The sequence below is a fragment of the Gallinula chloropus genome (assembly GCF_964237585.1).
Source record: "Gallinula chloropus genome assembly, chromosome: 16".
NCBI lineage: Eukaryota > Metazoa > Chordata > Aves > Gruiformes > Rallidae > Gallinula > Gallinula chloropus.
The window spans coordinates 497,024-515,887 of NC_140101.1; the positions used below are offsets into that span (position 1 = coordinate 497,024).

Genomic DNA, 18,864 nt, shown 5'->3' on the forward strand with positions numbered 1-18,864 from the left:
TGGAGGAGCCCTGCCGAGGGAAGGGGAAGGAGTGCAGTTTGTATTTTCAAGTCCAATTTAAAGAATATCTCTTTGTAGCGAGCATCTGTCATCTCGTGGCAGAAAACACCTGAAATAATCTGATTTTCCCTGTTTATCTGGAGAGCAAATACCCTTCAGATTGCTGTGGCACACAGATAATAGCGTGAGAGTGACGCCTGTGCCTGTGCCTTCCCTGCAGTGATGAAGCTCCGTGTTCAGGGGGGAGATAAACTGCCTCAGGGCCCCTCTCTGCGTCTTTAGACTTTTCAAAGTGGGTGTATCAATGGCGTGGGTCACGGTGCCGGGGTCTGCTCCCCTGCCAGGTGGGTGTGGAGAGGGGCCGGTGCTGTGGGTGGGTTTGGCCCCTGGTTTGTACAGCCCCAGGGAGATCAGGATCTGGCCCGTCCCGTGGCAGGAGCAGGTTGGCCCTTCCCAGCCTGGCAGGGGGTTTATGGAGCTGCCTTGCTCCTGCTGGGAGGGTCGGTCTGGGAGCTCTCTGCTTCAGGGTGGGTTTGAGACCCACAGGGATCCAGCCTCTGCAGTTTGTCCTTTCCAGGTGCCTCTTGGGGGGGCTGGGGCAGCAGCTGTGCCGTTGGCTCTTTCCTTAACCCTTAAATGAAACAAAAACAAGGAGCAGAGTCCCCTGACGCACCATTTGTCCCCCCTCCCCGAGCTGCAGCGGGACCCCAAGGTGGAACCGGGGCGCAGGAGCCCGAGGGCAGCTCCCGAATCGTCCCGGCGTCCTCCCTGTGAATCACTCGTGGGGAGGGACATGGGCCTGGCCTCCCGCTCTGCCCGGGGACCACACGGGAAGGGGCGAGAGGTGGGAACCGCTCCCACCACACCCCCAGCAGCTCCCCCCGCACCGCACCCCCAGCAGCTCCCCCCGCGCCCCGCGGGCCGGGCCCTGGCGCTGTCCCGGGTGCTGAACCCCCCGCGGCGGGTGGCGGGGCCGGGGGCTCCCGGCGGGAACAGCCCGGCCGGGGCCGGGGCGGGCGCAGCGGCGCGCGGGGGGCTCGCGGGGGGGTCGCGGGGGTCGCGCGGGCCCGGCCCCGCCCCGCGCTGTTTAAGAATGAACCGTGGGAAAAACTTTGGGGGTGTGCGCGGGGCCGGGATCCCTCCGCCGGGCGGGGGGAGGCTCCGGGCGAGCCGCGGCACCGCCTCGGCGCTCGGCGCCCTCCGCGCGAGGGAAGAGCTCCGCAGCGCGGCGGCGCCGGGACCGCGGCGCAGCCCCGGGGACAGGGCTCGGCCCGGCGGCGCCGCCGCCCCCGGGACAGACGCGCCCGCGGCAAGATGGGCGCCCTGGCCCTGGCCCTGGGGATTTTCCACTACCTGGGGCTCTACCTGCAGCTCGGCGCCGCCTCCCGGCACCCCCCGTGGGACGCCCCGGCGGCGGGCAGCGGTGAGCGCGGGCGGCGGGGCGGGCGGCGGCCGGGGCGGGATGCGCGGATCCGGGGCTCCGGCGGCGGCTGCCCCCGGGGCGGGAGGGGCGGGGGCGGCTGCGCTCGGAGCGCTCCCGGGGCTCGGTTTCTCTCCCCTCCCCTCCCTCCCCCACGGTGCCGGTTCACGGCGCCGCCGGTCCCCGCGGGCACCGGTCTCCGGCCGTCTCGGCCGGGCGGGGCCGGCGGCGGGTCGGGGCGGCCCCTGCCCGGGCGGCGGGACGGGCGGCGGGAGGGTCCCGGGGCCGGCGGCGGCGCGGGGCTCCGCCGCCACGGGTAGCACCGCCTCGCGGGCCGGCGGCTCCGGGGAGCCGGGAGCGGGGGCGGCCCGGCCGAACTGGGGTTGGGGTCCGCCGCTCCCGCCCCTGGGGCCGGGATGGGGGGGACGGAGGGGGTGGCCGGGGGGGAGGGGGGGGCTCTGCCTTCGTCTCCGGGCTGGCGAGCCCGGGGGGCTCCTTTGCACGGTGTCCCCCCGTGCGCACCCCCGTGCAAGCGCGCGTCTCCACGCGCGTCTCTGTGCATCCCCGTGCACACACACAGCACCATCCACATCGCCGTGCAACTGTGCCGTCCCTGTGAACAGCCCCCCGCATCCCCGTGTAACGAGCATCCCTGTGCCCGGCGCTGTGTGAGTGTGCATCCCCGCGCGCTGCCGAGCATCCGTGTGCGCTGCCACACGCCGCTCACAGCGGGAGCAACTCTCCCGGCGAGCGTGGAGAGGCTCCTCTCCCGTCTCCCACTCCCCGCCTGCCGTGGCTCCTCTCCCGGCTCTGGTGCACGGTGGGTTGGTGGGTCAGTGGTCCCACCAAACCCAGCGGGGTCCAGGCAGGGGCTGGGAAAGGGGAACCTGTCTCTGCAACCCCCTGTGAATAAGGTCTGTCCGTGTGTGGGGGCTGTTCCTGTCCGTTGGGCATCGAGCAGATGATGGGAGTCAGAGCCCCCTCGGAGGAGAGCACCGAGCCCCTCCTTGGGGTGACAGGGGCAGGTTTACATCTGAGCCCAGTGGGTGATTGAATGTGGGGTGTGTGCTGGCTGCCCGGTGCCCGGATCGCAGCCGTCCCCCTCGCACGGGGCCGGAGCTCCTGGCGTGTTCCAGGACCTGCTCTCTGCCCCGAGCAGCCTGCAGGCACGTGAAGCCTCGGGCCGAGCTGTGGAGGTGTGGGGTGTCCTGCAGCGATGCAGGTTCCAGCCTGCACGGCAAAGGGCTGATCTGCCTCTGTGTTGGGGGGTTAAGGCGGGAGGGGTTCCGGACCTGGCGCGCCGGAAGGAGCTGTGGGCAAAGAGCCTCCATTAGTCGCTGCTGCTCCCCTGAAATTCAGCAAGAGGCAAATAACTAGTGAAATGGTCGCTGTGAGGGAGCAGGGAGCGAAGGGGAAGAAATATTCTGGGAGGGCGAGTGCACTTCGGAGCCACATTGCAGCTTCCTACTACGAGCAGTTCTGCAGCAACTCACTTAATCACAACAGAAACCTTTATTAACGGTACTGAAAAGCAGCGAATAAGTGGGTCATGTATAATAAGCCGTTTGTGTTCAGTAGGTGAATACCAATTTGATAAAAGCTGTGTGTGCTGAAAACCTGTATGAATTGCTCCCCGGCAGATGGGAGATTGATCGTTTCATTAGGCGCCGGTACGGCGTTTGCTCCGCACCCCCAGAGCCGGGCCGGGGGCACAGAGTGCGCAGGGGCTGCGGCCCATGGGATGGATTTGGCTTTGGCCAAGCTGGGACGGAGCAGGCGGTGTCCGGAGCTCGCCGCCATCTCTGCCCAGTTCCAGCAGCCCGGGGAGCCTCTGCTGCGCTGGCTCTGGCGCGGCTCAGGGGCGCGTTCGCCGGTGCCTTTAACTTCTCCGCAGCAGATGCAGCTGAACGGGAGCAGAGACAGCGGGCGGCCACCAACACCTCTTGGGGTGAGGGTGGCTCCCCCGCTCTGCCTCCCTGCAAGTGCCAGTGATGTGTCTCTGTGCACATGGCTGCTTGGGGAGGAAAAGAGTCTCCATCAAAGAAAGTCCTTTCCCTGCTCTCACAGCAAAGGCTCTGTCTCCAGCCAGGATGGAGCGAGGATGGAGCGAGGATGGAGCGAGGATGGAGCGAGGATGGAGCAAAGATCGGCTCCATCTGCCCTGCTGCCCCCAGGGAGAGCGCCTGAGCCGCAGGATCCCTCCCCACCATCCCTCCCCTACCCTCAGCACTGCCTCTCCCCTCCTCTCCTCTCTTCTCCTCTCCTCGGGCTGGCGCCTTCAATTATTCATGCCCCCCATTGCAGGCAGCCTGTGCACGCTGGGCTGGTGCCATCGGCTTTCAAACCGGCAGGAGCTGGGAAGCTCCAGCCGCCCTCCTAGCCTGTCGGCCCCGGGAGCCGGGCAGGCAGAGCCATTGGGCGAGCAGCTCGTGTTCCCGAGGAGGAGCAGCCCGGCTCCTTCCCCGCACGGCCCCCGGTGTCTCAGCGCCAGTGAAGCTGCCGTGGAAGGGCTGGAGGCGGGAGGGAGCGGTGCCCCGGCTCCCCGGGGTGCTGCCCTTCTCCTTCCTTGCACACCCCAGTGATTATTCTATCAATTACTTTCATAAACACTTCGCATTCTGCTGGATTTTTTCGTGCTTCCTGATGGGAATTCTCCACCTGATGTGTTTTTCCTGCTGCTGTTCGTGCAGTCATTCAACACAATTACTTCTGACACCTCTCCTCATCAAATGTCTGTGCTTTCTTTTCCCTTGAAGAAGCTGACAGACGATGGGCCAGACACTGGGAATTATTACGTTAGGACAGTGACAGCTAATTTTAATCACAGCGTTCCCAGGGAGCGAGGCTGCGCGTGGCCGGGGAGCGCTGGGCAGCGTGGCGGGGCCGGGAGCAGGGACCTGGACAGAGCTGTGGGGGTGGCAGCTCTGGGTGGGGGCTCAGGTGGGGTCCTGGTTGGGTGCTCTCCCTGTGTGGTGCTCTGGAAAATCCCAGTTCATAGGGTTTGGTTCATGGAGCAAGAAGGACTCGTGCACCTTGGGACAAACAGCCCTTCCCGGCCCCGTCTGCCGGTGGCTTTGCCTTTGCTCCTGCTCCTCTGCTCCCCCAGCTGCAGGGTTACCTCCCACCCCGTGGCCCCGGTGTGGTGGGCGTGTGGCTGGATGTGATGGCCATGGGATGCCCTGGTGCCTCACAGCGCGTGCTCTGCGTGGTGCTGCTCCAGGTGACTCCCCAGCGAGCAGGGTGGGCAGAGCCAGGCCGGCGGGTGCTGCCGGCTCTGCTCTCCTCAGCAGTGCCCACCCCTCGTGTTTTCGGAGCTGGGTGCAAGACCAGGAGGGGCTGATCTGGAGGAGAGCTCCTGCCTGCCCCATCCCGGTTCCTGCCCACTGCCAGTTGTCCTCCCTGCTGGGAACCAGCACCAAAGTGCCTGGCAGCTGAGGGGCGGCTGCGCGGCGCGGCCAGGGTCCCGCCGGGAGCTGGATTAACAGGCCAGTTTAGGGTTTCCCTACTTACACCATCAAATCACTGCTCCTCCCTGCTCCCCACGGGAGGGAATTGTCTGGGAAGCTCCACTTGGGAGCAGCGAGTCCCCTCGCTGGGGAAAGCTCCTCATGGCCAGGCTGGTCTGGGGGAGGATTCTCACTGCTGGTGTCACTTTTGCCATGGGGGTAAAACCTGGGTGGTGGGGAGGCTGCTGGGGGGCAGGAGCTGGGGGGCAGGAGCTGGGGGGGCACCCCTGAATAAGGGTTCCCTGTTAGAAATACTGGCAGGTTTCAAGGTGAATTCCACCTCCCTGGCAAGGTGAGCTGCAGCCTGCTCACAGCCCCCTGAATTAGCTGGATTTTGTTGTTGCTTTGCTTTTAATTTACGATGCAAATTCGAGTTAATTCCGCTGCTGAATGTGATGGTGGATGGGGCAGAGAAATGGTGCTCCTGTCCCCAGCACGCCAGCGGGAGCCCTTCCATCCCCAGCCAGTGTTCCCAGGGCTCCAGCCCCACACTTCCCTCAGGAAGGGCAGTTGTAGGATTGCTGGGGGAGAGCTGAGCTCCTGTGGCACCCGGGCCGGGCTGCGAGCGGCTCGGTGCTGGCTGGGTGCTCACTGGGCCGGATGCCTGGCCAGAGGCTGCCTGAGTGTGTCAGCAACTGGATGTGCTCCCAGCTCCATCCCTGGCCCTTGTCTTGTCCCTGCTGAAGCCCTTTGCCCCAGCACAGCTGCTGGTGTCGGCGCTGCCTGCCCTGCTCTGGCTGGTGACGCTGCTGTGTTGATGCTTTGTGGCCCTGTTGTGTTTTTGGTGACCCCAGGGGTCAAGCATCCCTGCTCACAGGCTTGTCAGGAGGAGATTGGTGCACAGATGTTAATGGGCAGATGGGAAGGGGGGGGGGGGTTTGAGTCTCAGCCTGCATAGCACGCGCCAGCAACCCTCGTGTCCCCACTGCGGGGCCAGCGTGGCCCAGCACAGCCGGCGTGCTGGAGCAGTACCTCAGCTCTGCTCCTGGATCCATCCAGGGGGGTGTCTCCTGTGCCTCCTGACCTCCCAGGGCGACTCCTGCATGGGCAGCCTGTGCTGAGGGGCGGAGGGGCCCCGTGGCCCCCAGGAGGGTGCATCCTTTGCTGTGTTACATGATGGGATGTGCTGCAGACACCTTTGCTGCTGGCTGGATGTTGATGCCTCTGCAGCTGAGACTGTCCCTCTTCATCACTTCTGGGGCCGTGGGTACCTGGGGAGGGGAAGGTGCTGTCAGCAGCAGTTGCTGTTGGACACATTTGTGTTTCCATCAGCGGGCAGGAGCAGGCCCTTGGCAGCCCGGGAAGGGCTGAGCACTGCCGACAGTCCTGGTGCTGAGCTGGGCTGGGGGGGAGGAAGGGAGGAAGGGGAGGGGCATGGATGTCTCAGCAGCTCTGCAGGGTCTTCTCCAAGGGATGGGTCTCCACGCACATGCTTGGCAGCTGGCAGGGAGGGAGCAGCTCCCCTCTCCCAGCAGTGCCGGCCGCTTTGTCCTGCCTCTTCTTTTGCCCTGTGGGGGGGGGGAGGGGGGGCTCGTAGCATCTGCACTGGGAGCTGCTGCTGTGAGTGCTGCAGTCCCCAGGGCAGGAGGGTGGAGATGGCAGCACTGGTACCCCAGGCAGGTCTGGGTGCTGGTGGGGATCGGCGTGTCTGGATGGAGTGTGCCAGTGGGACCTGGATGCTGCTGTTGTCTGGGGCCAGGATCCATCAGAGCTGCTGGGGACATGCCCTTGGCTGGGGTGCAGGGCACCTTCCAGCACAGACCCAGCACCACACTGGCCACATCTGGAGCCAGTCCCCTTCCTGCTGTAGGTCTCGGCTCGCTGCTGCTGCTGGGGGGGGCTGGGGGCTGCTGAGGGAGCGGATGGTGGGAGCGTGAGGCTGAGCCGGCAATTAGTCCTCCGAGTGTCTTGACTCACTGAACCATAATAAACCATGAATTATGACTGGGAAGCTTTGTGAAGGGAAGAATAAGCCACCCTTGCTCGCAGCCCACGGCACAACAGCAGCAGCCGGAGGGAGGGACGAGAGGCGCAGAGGCTGCTCCAGCAGCACCGTCCTGCACACACCCACCCCAGGGTGTCCTGCTGCCCTGGGGCTGGGGGCTTCCCAGCCCCCCCCAGCCTCTGTCCCTGCCCGGTGCAGGACGCAGCCAGCCCCCACATTTGTTGCCCACCCCTCCAGCCCGGCTGTGGCTCTGGGGAGGGGCTCCTGCTCGGTTTGGGTGAGGAACGAAGCAGCCGCTTGCCCAGCGCGCTGCTGGTGTGGTGGGGTAAAGACCTCGCAGAGCCAGCGCTCCCCGGTGCCCAACGTGCCTCTGCACATGTCCAATCCGTGTTTAATTGCCCTCCAAAAGCTGGTTCCCTGTCTGCATCCCTGCATCCCTGTTTGCACCGAGGCTGTCCCAGCGGGCAGGGGCCTGGTGAGGCTCCGGGGGGGCTGCGTGCTCTCGCGTGCTCAGGACAGCGATGGGGGGGGTCTGGTGGTTCCTTTCCAGGTGCCCAGGGCGATGCACATCCTGGCCTTGCCCAGCGGCTGCCAGCAGCCCTCCTGCCCGTGCGGAGCGGGGGCTGCGGCGATGAATCCTGCCCGCGGTGGGGGGAGCGTGGCAGCCTGTATATCTCCGGTTTATGAGAGCACCAAGCTGTCCCAGCAGGCGTTTTCAATTCCGTTTATCTGTGTTTCCCCATTGAGTTCATTTTATTTCCCCTGATTTTTGTTTCCTGGAAGATTTATTGATCCTGATTGTCTCAGTTTATGACAGGTAGCAGCCCATAAAGCACGGGGAGCCGCCAGCCCGGCACCCGCCCTCCCTCGCACCGGGAGGACGCAGCACCAATGTCAGCAGCAGGGAGAGGGATGGGGCTGGGTGATGGGGGGGAGCTGAGGGTGGGCAGGGGGCTGGGGCAGGCTGGGGGCTGGGGTGCTGGCAGCTCAGCTGCCCCCTGTCCCTGCCGGGGGTGTTGATGGGGGTGGGGTCCAGGCAGCTCAGCTGCCCCCCTGCAGGGGCCGTGCCCAGCTGTGGGGCTGCTCATGGCTGGGGTCTGCCTGGGGGGTGCCTGGATCTCCTCTGCACAGGTCCTGCAGAGCGTGCCTGGGGTCTGTGGCATCCACTGGGGAGGGCACACGGTGCTGCTGGAGGGATGGGCAACAGCCCCCTCTCCCTCCCCAAAGGTGTCCCCTCCCAGTGGTCCCATGGGCACACAGGGGTCGGAGGGGGCTCTGCAGACACACGTGGCCCTTCTAACGTGGCACGGCCCCCTTCTAACAGCCCTCCAGGGGGTCCCCAAACTGCCCATTGCCTCCAGCTGCCCCGAGTGCCGGTAGCAGCCCGAGCAGAGGGCAGGGCTGGGCCAGCCCCGATCCAGGCAAGACTCCTGCCTTCACCTCTGCCAGCAGCCCTGGGTCTGGCGCTCCTGCCTCTTGCTTTGGGGGCTGCCGCCTGCCCTGGGTGGGGGCATCGGGCCGGGGCCGCTCGGGAGCCCAGTCACGGACCGGTGCCCAGCAGGGCCGGTGCCGCAGGCGGGGCTGTGCCGGGGCTCCGGCTGCCGCCTGCGCGGATCTGGAGCCGGGACTGAGCCGGAGCCGGGGCCGGGGCTGAGCCGGGGCCGGGGCTGAGCTGGAGCCGGGACTGAGCTGGAGCCGGGACTGAGCTGGAGCCGGGGCTGGGGCTGAGCCGGGGCCGGGGCTGAGCTGGGGCCGGGGCCGGGACTGAGCTGGGGCCGGGGCTGGGCTGGAGCCGGGGCTGGGGCTGAGCTGGGGCCGGGGCTGAGCTGGAGCCGGAGCCGGGGCTGAGCTGGGGCCGGGGCCGAGGCTGAGCCGGAGCCGGGGCTGAGCTGGAGCCGGGGCTGAGCTGGAGCCGGAGCCGGGGCTGAGCTGGAGCCGGGGCCGAGGCTGAGCCGGAGCCGGGGCTGAGCTGGAGCCGGGGCTGAGCTGGAGCCGGAGCTGGGGCTGAGCTGGGGCCGGGGCTGAGCCGGGGCTGGGGCCGGGGCTGAGCTGGGGCTGGGGCTGGGGCTGAGCTGGGGCTGGGGCTGAGCTGGGGCCGGCGCAAAGCCGAGTCCGATGGTGGTGCCGCAGCCCGGCTGCTCTGCAGACTCTGAGCTCTCGGCTGCCCCGTGGGGTCTGTCCCAGCCAGGGGGGTCTGGGTGACACTCGCCACTTGTCCCTGCAACCGCTGAGCCCTGAGACAGGCGCCTCTGCCTCCTCCTTGCCCCACCTTCCCGGCTGGCTCAGCCAGGGCTCTCCGGGGGGCTCTGGAGTCGAAAGGGCTGTGTTATCCCCCCGGGAGCTGCCATCCCCCTCCAGCAGCCCCGGCGTGTTGCTCGGTGCAGCAGGAGGGATGAGCCGTCCCCTGGGTATCTCCCTTCCCTCTCTGACCTGTCACCTGGCGTTTCCCTGCCCGTCCATCTCCCAGCCCACACCCGCTCTGCCGTGACGCTTTCCCCTTCCCCGACGCACCCATCTGTATCTCGCCACCCCCCGCCCCAGGCTCCAGGTGCTCTGCCCAGGATGTGCTGACAGTTACCAGGCGCCTTTATTGCTTCTCCCTTTAATGCATCAGATGATTCACTCGTACCCGGGAAGTGGGAATCCCCCAGGAGCCGGGGGACGAGTTCTCCTCTCTGAGCCCCCTCTCCTGGCACCTCTCTGGGACCATCTGCCACACCCCGCTCTCTTGGTGCCTGTCCTGCTCTCAGGACTGTCCTGCTGCTGTGGTGGGGCTGGGGGCTGCACTGGCCACCCACTGCCCCTTGTCCTGCCGGGACTGCTGATGATGGGGGCGGGGGGCAGCCCAGCGCAGTGCCCCATGGACATGAGATGTGTGGGCATCCCTTGGCACTGGGGTCCTGGAGCCCCCTCCCTGCAGAGGGACCTCGGGATGGAGGAGGAGGAGGAACTTTCTGTTCCCTCCTGCTGTCAGATTTTATTGTCCCTCTGTCTGTCCCTTGTCTGTTAGGAGTTCCCAGCTTGTCACTCACAACTGCTGAGCTGGGGAAGTGAGCTGGGGGGGGGGGGGTATCTGGGGCCAGGGTGGGGAAGGGCTGGGTGTGGGGAGGGGGCCCAAGCCCTGGAGAGAGCAGTGGGGTCTGTGATCCACAGGGATATAGTGAGGAAGGGCTGCTGTGGGGCTGTCAGGACCCCAGAGGGACCTGCCCTCCGTTGGATGCCCTTTGAGGTGGCTGAGCCCTGGGGTTAATTAATACACGTGCTTCTCAATTAAAATCTGAAAGGAAGAAGGTGCTTCATTCCATGGAGCCTTTTTTCTGCTCATCTGCCAAATTTCCACCCGCGGGAGCGGAGTTTGATTGTGTCTGGAGTCATTTGGCCACGGCTGGAGCCCTCAGGACGCTGCCCCCCTCTGCTCCAGACACCAGGACCGCGGGGTCCCAGGGGGTGACACGGGCTCTGCCGGGACCCTCTGGCTTCAGCTGTCATTCCTGCCATCAGGAATCCTGCGGAGCAAATCCCCATCCCAGGGCAGGGCCGGGGAAGGGCGGGTGAGTGTTGGTTCCTGGCTGGATGTCGCGGCCCCGGCACTGCCACAGCTGGAGCCTGGACGAGCCCTTTGCCCGAACCCTCCTGCACCTCCCACAACCCTCACCCCCTTCTGTCCCCGGCCGGGCGTCCCTCTGCTCCCCATCACGGGTCCCGCGTGGGGAGCAGCACCGGGATCCCGGGCGAACAGGGGTGCAGGGTCTGTGCCGGGAGCCCCGCCGGGAGCCCCGGGCTTGTCACAGCCCTTCTGCTGGGTGTTCCCCTCCGCTCCCCGGCTAAGATGGATTAAAGGGAAGCGATCAGTACGTGGGATTCCCCCGCGTCCGGAGGGACGGGCAGATATTAAGGGTATTAACTGCTCCGTCTGGGCTGCTAATCGCTGGTTTTCAGAGGGGATCAGGGCTCAGCGAGGAGCCCCGGGGAGCTGCACGCTGCTCCCGACGGGGTGTGTCCCGGGCTCCAGTGGCACCAGAGGGGCCCCCGTGGTGCTGCAAACTGGCAGCACGGGTGGCAGACGGGGTGGCACAGGGCACGGGGTGCGGTACAGAGACCACAGGCTGGGGTCTGCGACCAGCCCGGGCTGGGCCCAGGGACCGGGACAGGGACAGGCAGGGCTGGCTGGCCCCTTGCTGGAGCATATTCCAGTTGGACCAGGTTCGTTCCAGTGCTGCCACCAGCCCCAAAGATGCTCCTTGGGTGGTAGTGACAGGGCAGGTGGCCCGTAGCCCCCACCCCTGCCCGCCTCCATGGCTAAGCAGTGTCGGGGCCGTGCAGGGAGGCTGCCAGCCCCCAGCCCGGCCGTGCCAGCATGTGGGGGCTCAGCCCCCATCCCCACGCTGGGCTGTGCCGGGGAGAAGCCACCACAGATTGTGACAATAACACTTGCTGGTGACCCGCACGCCGGGGCCGCTTTCCAGAGGAACAATAATCTCTCCAGAGGAGATGAAAAGAATTCTAATTACATCTCGGAACAATATTTGTTTTGAGAGAGGAAAGCAAACCATATGGCATGTGGGAGACTGTTTGGGGGCCGCATTAAACAAGGATTTGTTTCTCCTGTATGCGCTGGTGGCAGCGGAGATGCGATCCTGCTGGGCTTAGTTATCCCAGCTCAGGTGCGCGGGGGTCCTGTGCTGGCTCTGGGGCTGGGGTCCCAGGGGATGGCGTGGGAGAGGGGCGCCCACAGGCACCCGCTCTCTCCTTTTCCTCCCACAGGTCGGGGAGGGTAGACTGGGATGAGCAAGGGCCAGCTGAGAATGAGGGGGTGTCTCTGCCCAGGGTGCTGGGGCTGTTCGGCTGGGGAAGGGTCCTGCCTGTGTGGCTGGGGATCTCGTCCCTCGCTGGGCGGGGGGCTGTTCCCCCAGGCACCCACAGCCCTCGCCCTGCCTCCCACAGCCCTTTTCACCGAGACCCCCCACGACATGACGGCCCAGGCGGGTGAGGACGTGGAGATGGCGTGTTCCTTCCGAGGCAGCGGCTCCCCCTCCTACTCCTTGGAGATACAGTGGTGGTACGTCCGCAACCACAAGGACTGGACGGACAAACAGACGTGGGCCTCCAACCAGGTAATGTCCCTCCTCCTCCTCCTCCAGCAGCAGCAGAGCCCCTCCCCACACTCCCCGGGGGGGCCCATTTGCAGCAGCTGTTGGGGCTCAGGGGGTCTGCAGCATCCCCAGAGCTGGGAATGGAGGGTCTCACCCCCCTCTGCTCCGTGCTCATGGGCAGAGGGGAGCCTGGGGGTCGTGCAGCACCGGACTGTCCTTGCCTCCCTTCCCAGTTAGCTGGGGGGCCACGTGGCCCATCCCCTGGGACCGATCACAGGCAGAGGCTTTGTCTTTGTGCTTGTGCCTTCTCCCACCTCAGCATGAACTCACGGTCCCCTTGTATCCAGCCCTGCATCCTGCTCCTCTGCCCCTCCCTTGTTTTCCCCATTTCCCTGTGTATCGTCCCAGCAAACAGCTGTCTCTTTATTTCTCTTTCTGTTCACACAGAGATAAGGGCCAAATAATGGGAAGGCAGCTTTAGGTATTTTAATGAGCCTTTATTATTGTGTCTTTGGCAGAGCTGGTACTGGTATTACCATAAATTGAAAAAAGCACTGGGGAAGTGCTGCTGCTGGCTGGGATCTGTGCTGTGGGGGCGTGGGGGCTGTGGGGGGTAGGGGTCATTGGGTGAGGGGCAGCAGGGATGCCCAGGGTGGGGAGTGGCTGTGTGATGCAGTGGGGACCCTGGACACCTTGGCCCTGGTGCTGCCAGCAGCTGCTGGGGGGTCCCAGGGTGCTGCTTGGCTCTCTGGCCAGCTGGGGGTTATTTATGGTAAAAAGGGGCAGGTGGTGGCTGTGAAGGGGCACGGGGGTCAGTGGTGATACTGGCTGAGGGAGGGGGCTCATTCTCCCTTGGGACCACCCGCTGGGGGAGCCGAGCACCTCATGCTTCTGCGCTGGGTGCTCAGGTTTGCTGGGGCTGAGCAGCCCCTTCCTCCTCCTCCTCCTCCTCCTCCTCCTCCTCCTCGCTCGAACAGCCATCCCACTCAGGGCAGCCATCCCACACCGGCCCATGCTTCTCCCAGGGGTGGGCAGGGGTCTGGTGGGCTCCTGCCTCCTCCCAAGCTGACGGTGTCTCTCTGCTCGGGTCTCCCTCCCATCCCGCTCCTGCCCACAGCTGCCGATGTCGCCGCAGGAGGAGCCTGGGAAGGACGCAACCAAAATAAGCGTGAGTTTGGCTCATGGCTCTGGCCGGGGCCCTGGGGGAGGGTGGGGCTGGAACACTTCCCTGGGGCGCCCACGCTCAGCGCTGCACCGGGATGGAGCTGGAGGGTCTCCTGTGCCCCTGCGAGGGCAGGTTGAGGTGTCCCTGGGGCAGGGCTGGGGGGGACACTGGCCCCGTCAGTGCTGCCCATGCCGTGGGCTGGTGATGCCAGGACACGTGGGTGAAGATGCACCCCGGATCCAGCCGGGACCCTGAGCCCTGTCTGGCTCCTGTCGGCATCCGAGGGACACGTTAACGCTGAGAAAATAATCTAATTTACTCGGGGGATTAGCATCCCAAAGCCATTTAGGCTCACGTGAGCTGAATGAGGAGACACTAATCAGCTAAATAAAATAAATGCCCCAGGCCTCCCGCTGTCAGGCGTGTGCCCCCCTCCTCCTCGGGGGCTCTGCGTTCGGGGGTGCCACACACACAGAGCAGAACTGCAAAGCCACTGCCCCCCTCACCCCTCCCTGGAAGCTTCTTCTGCCTCTTGTGTTTGTCCCTCGTGGGGTGAGGGAGGGGCACGGGGCTTGCCATGCACCCACCACCCCTCGGGGCCGAGGGTCCCCATGCCCAGGGTCAGTCCATCCACCCTGCTCTCATCCCCCAGAAACAGCAGAGTGCCCTGGCAGGGGAAAGGCCGGAGGGCATCGCCTCTCATCTCCCATCTGTGGGGATCAGCACGTGTCCATTCTCTTGCCATCAGTGAACCCCCCACGGGGACCGTACCCCCTTTGTTCTACTCACATCCCTGAGGCATTGGCTCCAGTTGCTACCGGTCCTGCGATGGGCACCGCGATGCACCCACAGGCCACGTCTGAAGCACAGCAGGTGCCTTCAGGATCCCTTGCCAGGGTGCTGCAGGTCACCACCCCAGGTGCAGTGAAGTGCTGGGGCTGCTGCTGGAGCAGCCCGAGCTGGGGCACTGCCCAGCCCTGGGCACGCTCCTGTCCCCTGCGCACAGCGGGAGCTGCTGGGAAGCTTTGCAAAGCTCTGGGACATGGGAGTGCTGCCGGTCCCCCCGCTCCCTGGCACCCCAGTCCTGCCCCCAGCCTTCAGTGCTTTGCCTTCCCCGGTGAGAATGTCGGGTCCCGGTGCCCATTGCTGACAGAGGGGTGCAGGGAGTGTGTGGCGAGGGACAGGGGCTGAGTCCTGCCCCAGGCAGGGATGGACGGCCGGGAGCTGGTGTCTGCCCCGTCTTCGGCAGGGCTTGGAGCCCGCCTCGTCCTGCCCTGCTGACATTCCTGGCAGCGCAGGATCGGTGTGCGCAGCGGCACACGGGCTCTGAGCAGCCCCAGAGCTGCCCTTTGGGGTGGCCAAGGTTACGGCGTGTGGCACCGGCCACCTCTCAGCAGCCCACGGTGTGCAGGGTGGCTGAACGCAGCGTCTCCCGTGTGCTCCCCGTGCCGGCACTGGCAGCTGTGGCAGCTCAGCCCGCCGGAGGGGTCGGTGCCAGGCTCCCCATCCTCATCCTGCCTCCTTTGCCTTTTGGGCTGGGAGTTTGTGGTTCTTTGGTTGCAGTTCCCAGCCCCATTTCTAAACACCATAAAATCTTCAGCTAACAAATGCAGCGGCAAGTAGAAAAATGGCCTTTGCCATCCAGTGTGATTATAGGGAACAGAGCCAGGGGCCTCGGGGCGGGTTATAAATCTGATTTATTGACCCAGCCCAACAGCAGCCGCAGCTCTGGCTAGTGAGTAAGTCTTAAATTTCATTGGGTGATAAATACTGAGAGCGAATCAATTTGGTAGAAAAGCTAATTAGCCAGCATGGTTCTGCATCGATCTCCGAGCCCTGCGCGGTGGGACGCACGCCGGGGACTCCATCGTCCCGGGCTGGGGCCGGGGTCTCCCCATGCTGATTGCCCGGCTTTGCCTCCCACCACATCCTCCCTGGTGAGACCAGCTGGGATGGGATGTGGCGGCACAGGTCAGGGGCGGCTCTGCAGGGCTGGGGAGGACCCGGAGTTGCAGGGGTCCTGGGGTGCTGCCTGACCCCCCCGTCTACCCCGCCGCAGGTGGTGAAGGTGGTTGGCAGCAACATCTCCCACAAGCTGCGGCTGTCGCGGGTGAAGCCGGCGGACGAGGGGACGTACGAGTGCCGGGTGATCGACTCCAGCGACGGCAAGGCGCGGCACCACAAGGTGAAGGCCTATCTGCGGGTGGAGGCGGCGGAGGGCACGGGGCACCCCCAGGACACCCAGCTGCGGGGCGCCCCGCTGCCAGACCCCGCCGCGCCGGGCTCAGCCCACGCGCACCATCACCACCACCACCACAAAGCCGGGAAGGAGCTGAAGAAGCGCTCTGCGGATACCTCCTGCGTGCTGTAGGCGGGCGGTGCCGGGGCGATGCCGGAGCCCCCCACCACCCCGGACTCAGCAGAGTCGGCGAGGGTCCCGCACCCCCCGCCAAAGACTGGCCCAAGCTCCCCATCTCGCCCACCAACCCACGCCATCCCTCCTCCTGCCAGCCGCTGCCAGCTCCATTTCTTCCCCAGCCCTGCAGTGCGGTGGTACCGGGGCTTGGTGCAGGAGCAGGGCCACGTCTGCGCTGGGAGCAGGTGGGGGGGCATCACTGGGACCGTGCCCAGGGCTGAGGTGTATGCCCATGCGTGGTGGTCCCCATCCCTCCCGGCCCCGTGCAAGTGGGCACCTCCCTGCTCGCTGCCACTAGTGGTGCCGCGTTGTGCCCCAGCTTTGGGTGCTCAGCAGAGACCCCCCCCCTGCCCGCAGGACCCTCCCTGCCCTCCCCTGTGCTTTGCAGAACCCACCCCCTGTTCCCGTAGGAGGCCCAGTTTAGTTGCTCTGTTCCAGCCCCGCAGCGCGTCCGTCCGTCCCACCGTCCATCTCACAGACCGTGCGTATCACCTCTCCCTGCCCCTGCCTGCCCCACAGCTGCCCCAGCACGTCGAGGCCTGAGCTCAGCAGAGGAAGGATGGCACGGCACGCTCCTGGCACGCTCCTGGCACGCTCCCAGCACAGCTGTGGTGCCGCAGGCTGTGCCACAGCACGGCCAGCCGGGCAGCCTGCCCGGGGAGCCGCGCGGTCAGAGCTGGCCTGCTTCACCCATCGCTTCTCCCAGCCCTTCACATTCCGTGGAGGAAGCGGGGCTTGGCTGCCAGCCCCGCTGCCCTCGCTCTGTCCAGTGCCCGTGCCGGCGCGGCTCTCAGCCCCCTGCTCCTGGCCAAGCTCCCCTTCCTCCTGTGCCACAGCACCGCACTGCCACGGCAGGGTCTGGCTCACGGGCTCTCGTGTCACCGTGCAAGTGGCAGAGCCCATCCCCGGTGCCCCCGTGGGTCAACACTGTTGCTGAGGACAGATCTGTGGGGATGGAGAGCGGCATCCTCAGTCTCCCTGCCCGGGTGCTGCTCCCCTGCCTCGCTCACCCATGCCGCCTCGCCTGCCGCCACCAGACCTGCTGCAGCTAATAAAGCTCTTTAAACGAAGCCTCTGTGGGTCTGTGCTCTCTGTCCCTGGCACGGTGAAGGGATGTGACGTTGGCATTGTTTGGGCTACAGAGGGTCACAGCTGGGACTGTCCTGGGGGGCTGCTGGGCAGGGGCTGGGCAGGTGTGGGCACAGGGATGGGGATGGGTGTGGGGATGGGGATGGGGATGAGAATCACCTGCAGCTGAGGACTCAGAGCATTTAAAAGCTGCAGCTGGGGAGCTCCCTGCTCTGTCCTACCTGGGAGCAGGCTGGGGGTGTCCCGTGGCTGCAGGAGATGGCTGGGTCCTGGGTAAGTGGGCAGTGCTCTGCACTGTGATTCTGGGTGCAGTGGGGAGTCTGGGGGGGCTGATGAGGGTCTGTCCTCTCTCTGTGCTGCCAGGTGCCAGCCCTCACCCCTGCCTGGGTGCCTGAAGCAAAGACCTTGTCACTGGCCAGGGTTGGGGTCCCCAGAGCGGGGGTGCTGGCTGCTGCCCGCCCTTGGGGAGAGGAGCTCCCAGCACCGGCAGTGCCCGGCTCAGCCCTGGCTGCCGGGTGTCCCCCGGCTGCTCTGCAGCTTATTAATGCCCGGAGCTCTGTAGCTCTCCCCTCCCGCCCCGCTGATATGAAGCCATTTGTCACGCGATAGCGGAACACGAGCAGGGGCCCTGGCCCGGTGTCAGCCAGCGCCGGGGGCACCGCGGGGCGCGGCTCCGCTGCGCTCCCCTCTGTCCCCTGCAGAGACGCGACCTCGGGGGAGCAGCTGCCCTGGGAGCCCGTAAACACGCAGGGTGCTTTGTCGGGAGCAGGAGGAGCAGCTGTGGGGCGAGGGGCTGCGGGTGGTGCCGCTCTCCAGGCGCAGCAGCAGCCCCCGTGCCGTGGCTCGGCCCTGGCCGGGCTGCGGGGCCGGCGCTGCCCTCGGATGCTCTTTGCCGTGTCGCCGGGCTGGGGGCAGAGGGGGCGGGAGGCGCCAGCTACCGGCACAATAAAACAGGCTCCGGAGAAGGAAGGCAGAGAGCTGGGGCTGCTTTGGGGAGGGTAAAAAGGCTGCAAATCACCTCAAATGGAGAGTAAACAAATTGCTGCGTGGTGTAGTAATTTGCAAAACCTAGAGGCAAGCTTTAAAAAGAACAGGTTTTATTAGAAGAGATTAATTCTCCCGAGTTTGTATGAAATCTTGGAGCAGGAGGCAGGGGCAGGAGCCCCGTGGGATGTGCACGGGGTGCAGCAGCCCCACGGCAGCGCCTGACCCCGGGGGCTGTATGTGGGGCTGTGCCCCCAGCCCTGGGTGTAGGGGGGCTACGACTGGGTTTGTGTGTGGAGGAAGGGGCTGGGTTGGGGTTTCTCCCCTTCCTGTCCCTAGGGAGGGCGGTTGGAGCTGGGGGAACTGGCTGGAAGGGCTCCCTGGGCTGGGGAAGGGCCGTGTTGTGTGTGTGTGTGTGTCCCCCACAGCCCCTCTGGCTCTGCGGAGCAGGGGGGCAGCTGCCAACTGGGACTGTGAGGGTGCTCACTGGGCTGGAGCTGGGCACCCCTCCTGCACCCCAGGGTGCTGCCCCCTGCCTGGTCCCGCACCCCAGTGGGTTGGGGGCTGCTCAGGTGCCTGCCTGGGGAGGGGGCTGTGGGCAGGACAGCAGAGGAGCCCTGGGTTCCCTTGCAAATGGGCTGAGCTTAATATGCAAGTCACTGCTGGGGAGGAACCAGCCTCATGAAAATGCCATTTCCACGCAGTCACTCTTCTGGCCATTATCCTGCTTCAGACAAAAGCAATTTACTCTGCCTGTAATAAAGCAGGGGTGATAACGAAGCTGAGAGGAGCTGTGACAGGCGGCTGTGTGACTCAGGCAGGCCAGCCTCTCCCCACACCCAGCTGCGGGCTGGGGCAGGGGGAGGGTCTGGGGGGGCATCCAGGAGAGTGGAGAAGCCTGGAGACACGGGATGTGGCAGGTGTCTTGGTGTGGCTGGTTGTGCTGGAGGTCTGGCTGGTTCCTGGTCACCGGGACATGGGCCAGTGCTGTGACCGCCCTGTGAGGAGGGAGGGTGGCCTGTGGGAGCTGTGTCAGCCCTCCCTGCCTGGTCAGTGATGCCTGGCAGGAGAAGGGGCTCTGGGAGGGTGTGTTTGTCTCCGTGGATGCAGCATCCCTGCTGGGAAGGGGCATCATGGGGGGCAGAGCAGTGTCCCTGTCCTGTCCCTGAGGGGCACAGCAGGAGTGTGCTGACCTGAGCGCCCTGGTCCCTGCTGTGCTGGGGCAGTGACCTGCTCTCTGGGTGTG

At 65.6% G+C, this 18,864-nt stretch overlaps 1 protein-coding gene across 1 annotated transcript; it reads left to right on the forward strand.

Moving 5' to 3' along the window:
• Nucleotides 1-1,314: 1,314 nt before the first annotated feature.
• VSTM2L (V-set and transmembrane domain containing 2 like) lies at nt 1,315-15,500 on the forward strand (the record flags this gene model as incomplete). The annotated part of the gene is made up of 4 exons (XM_084271760.1): nt 1,315-1,423; nt 11,816-11,985; nt 13,082-13,132; nt 15,189-15,500. 4 exons carry the CDS (start codon nt 1,315-1,317, stop codon nt 15,498-15,500), a joined length of 642 nt encoding a protein of 213 aa, XP_084127886.1.
• Between the last annotated feature and the right edge of the window lie 3,364 nt (nt 15,501-18,864).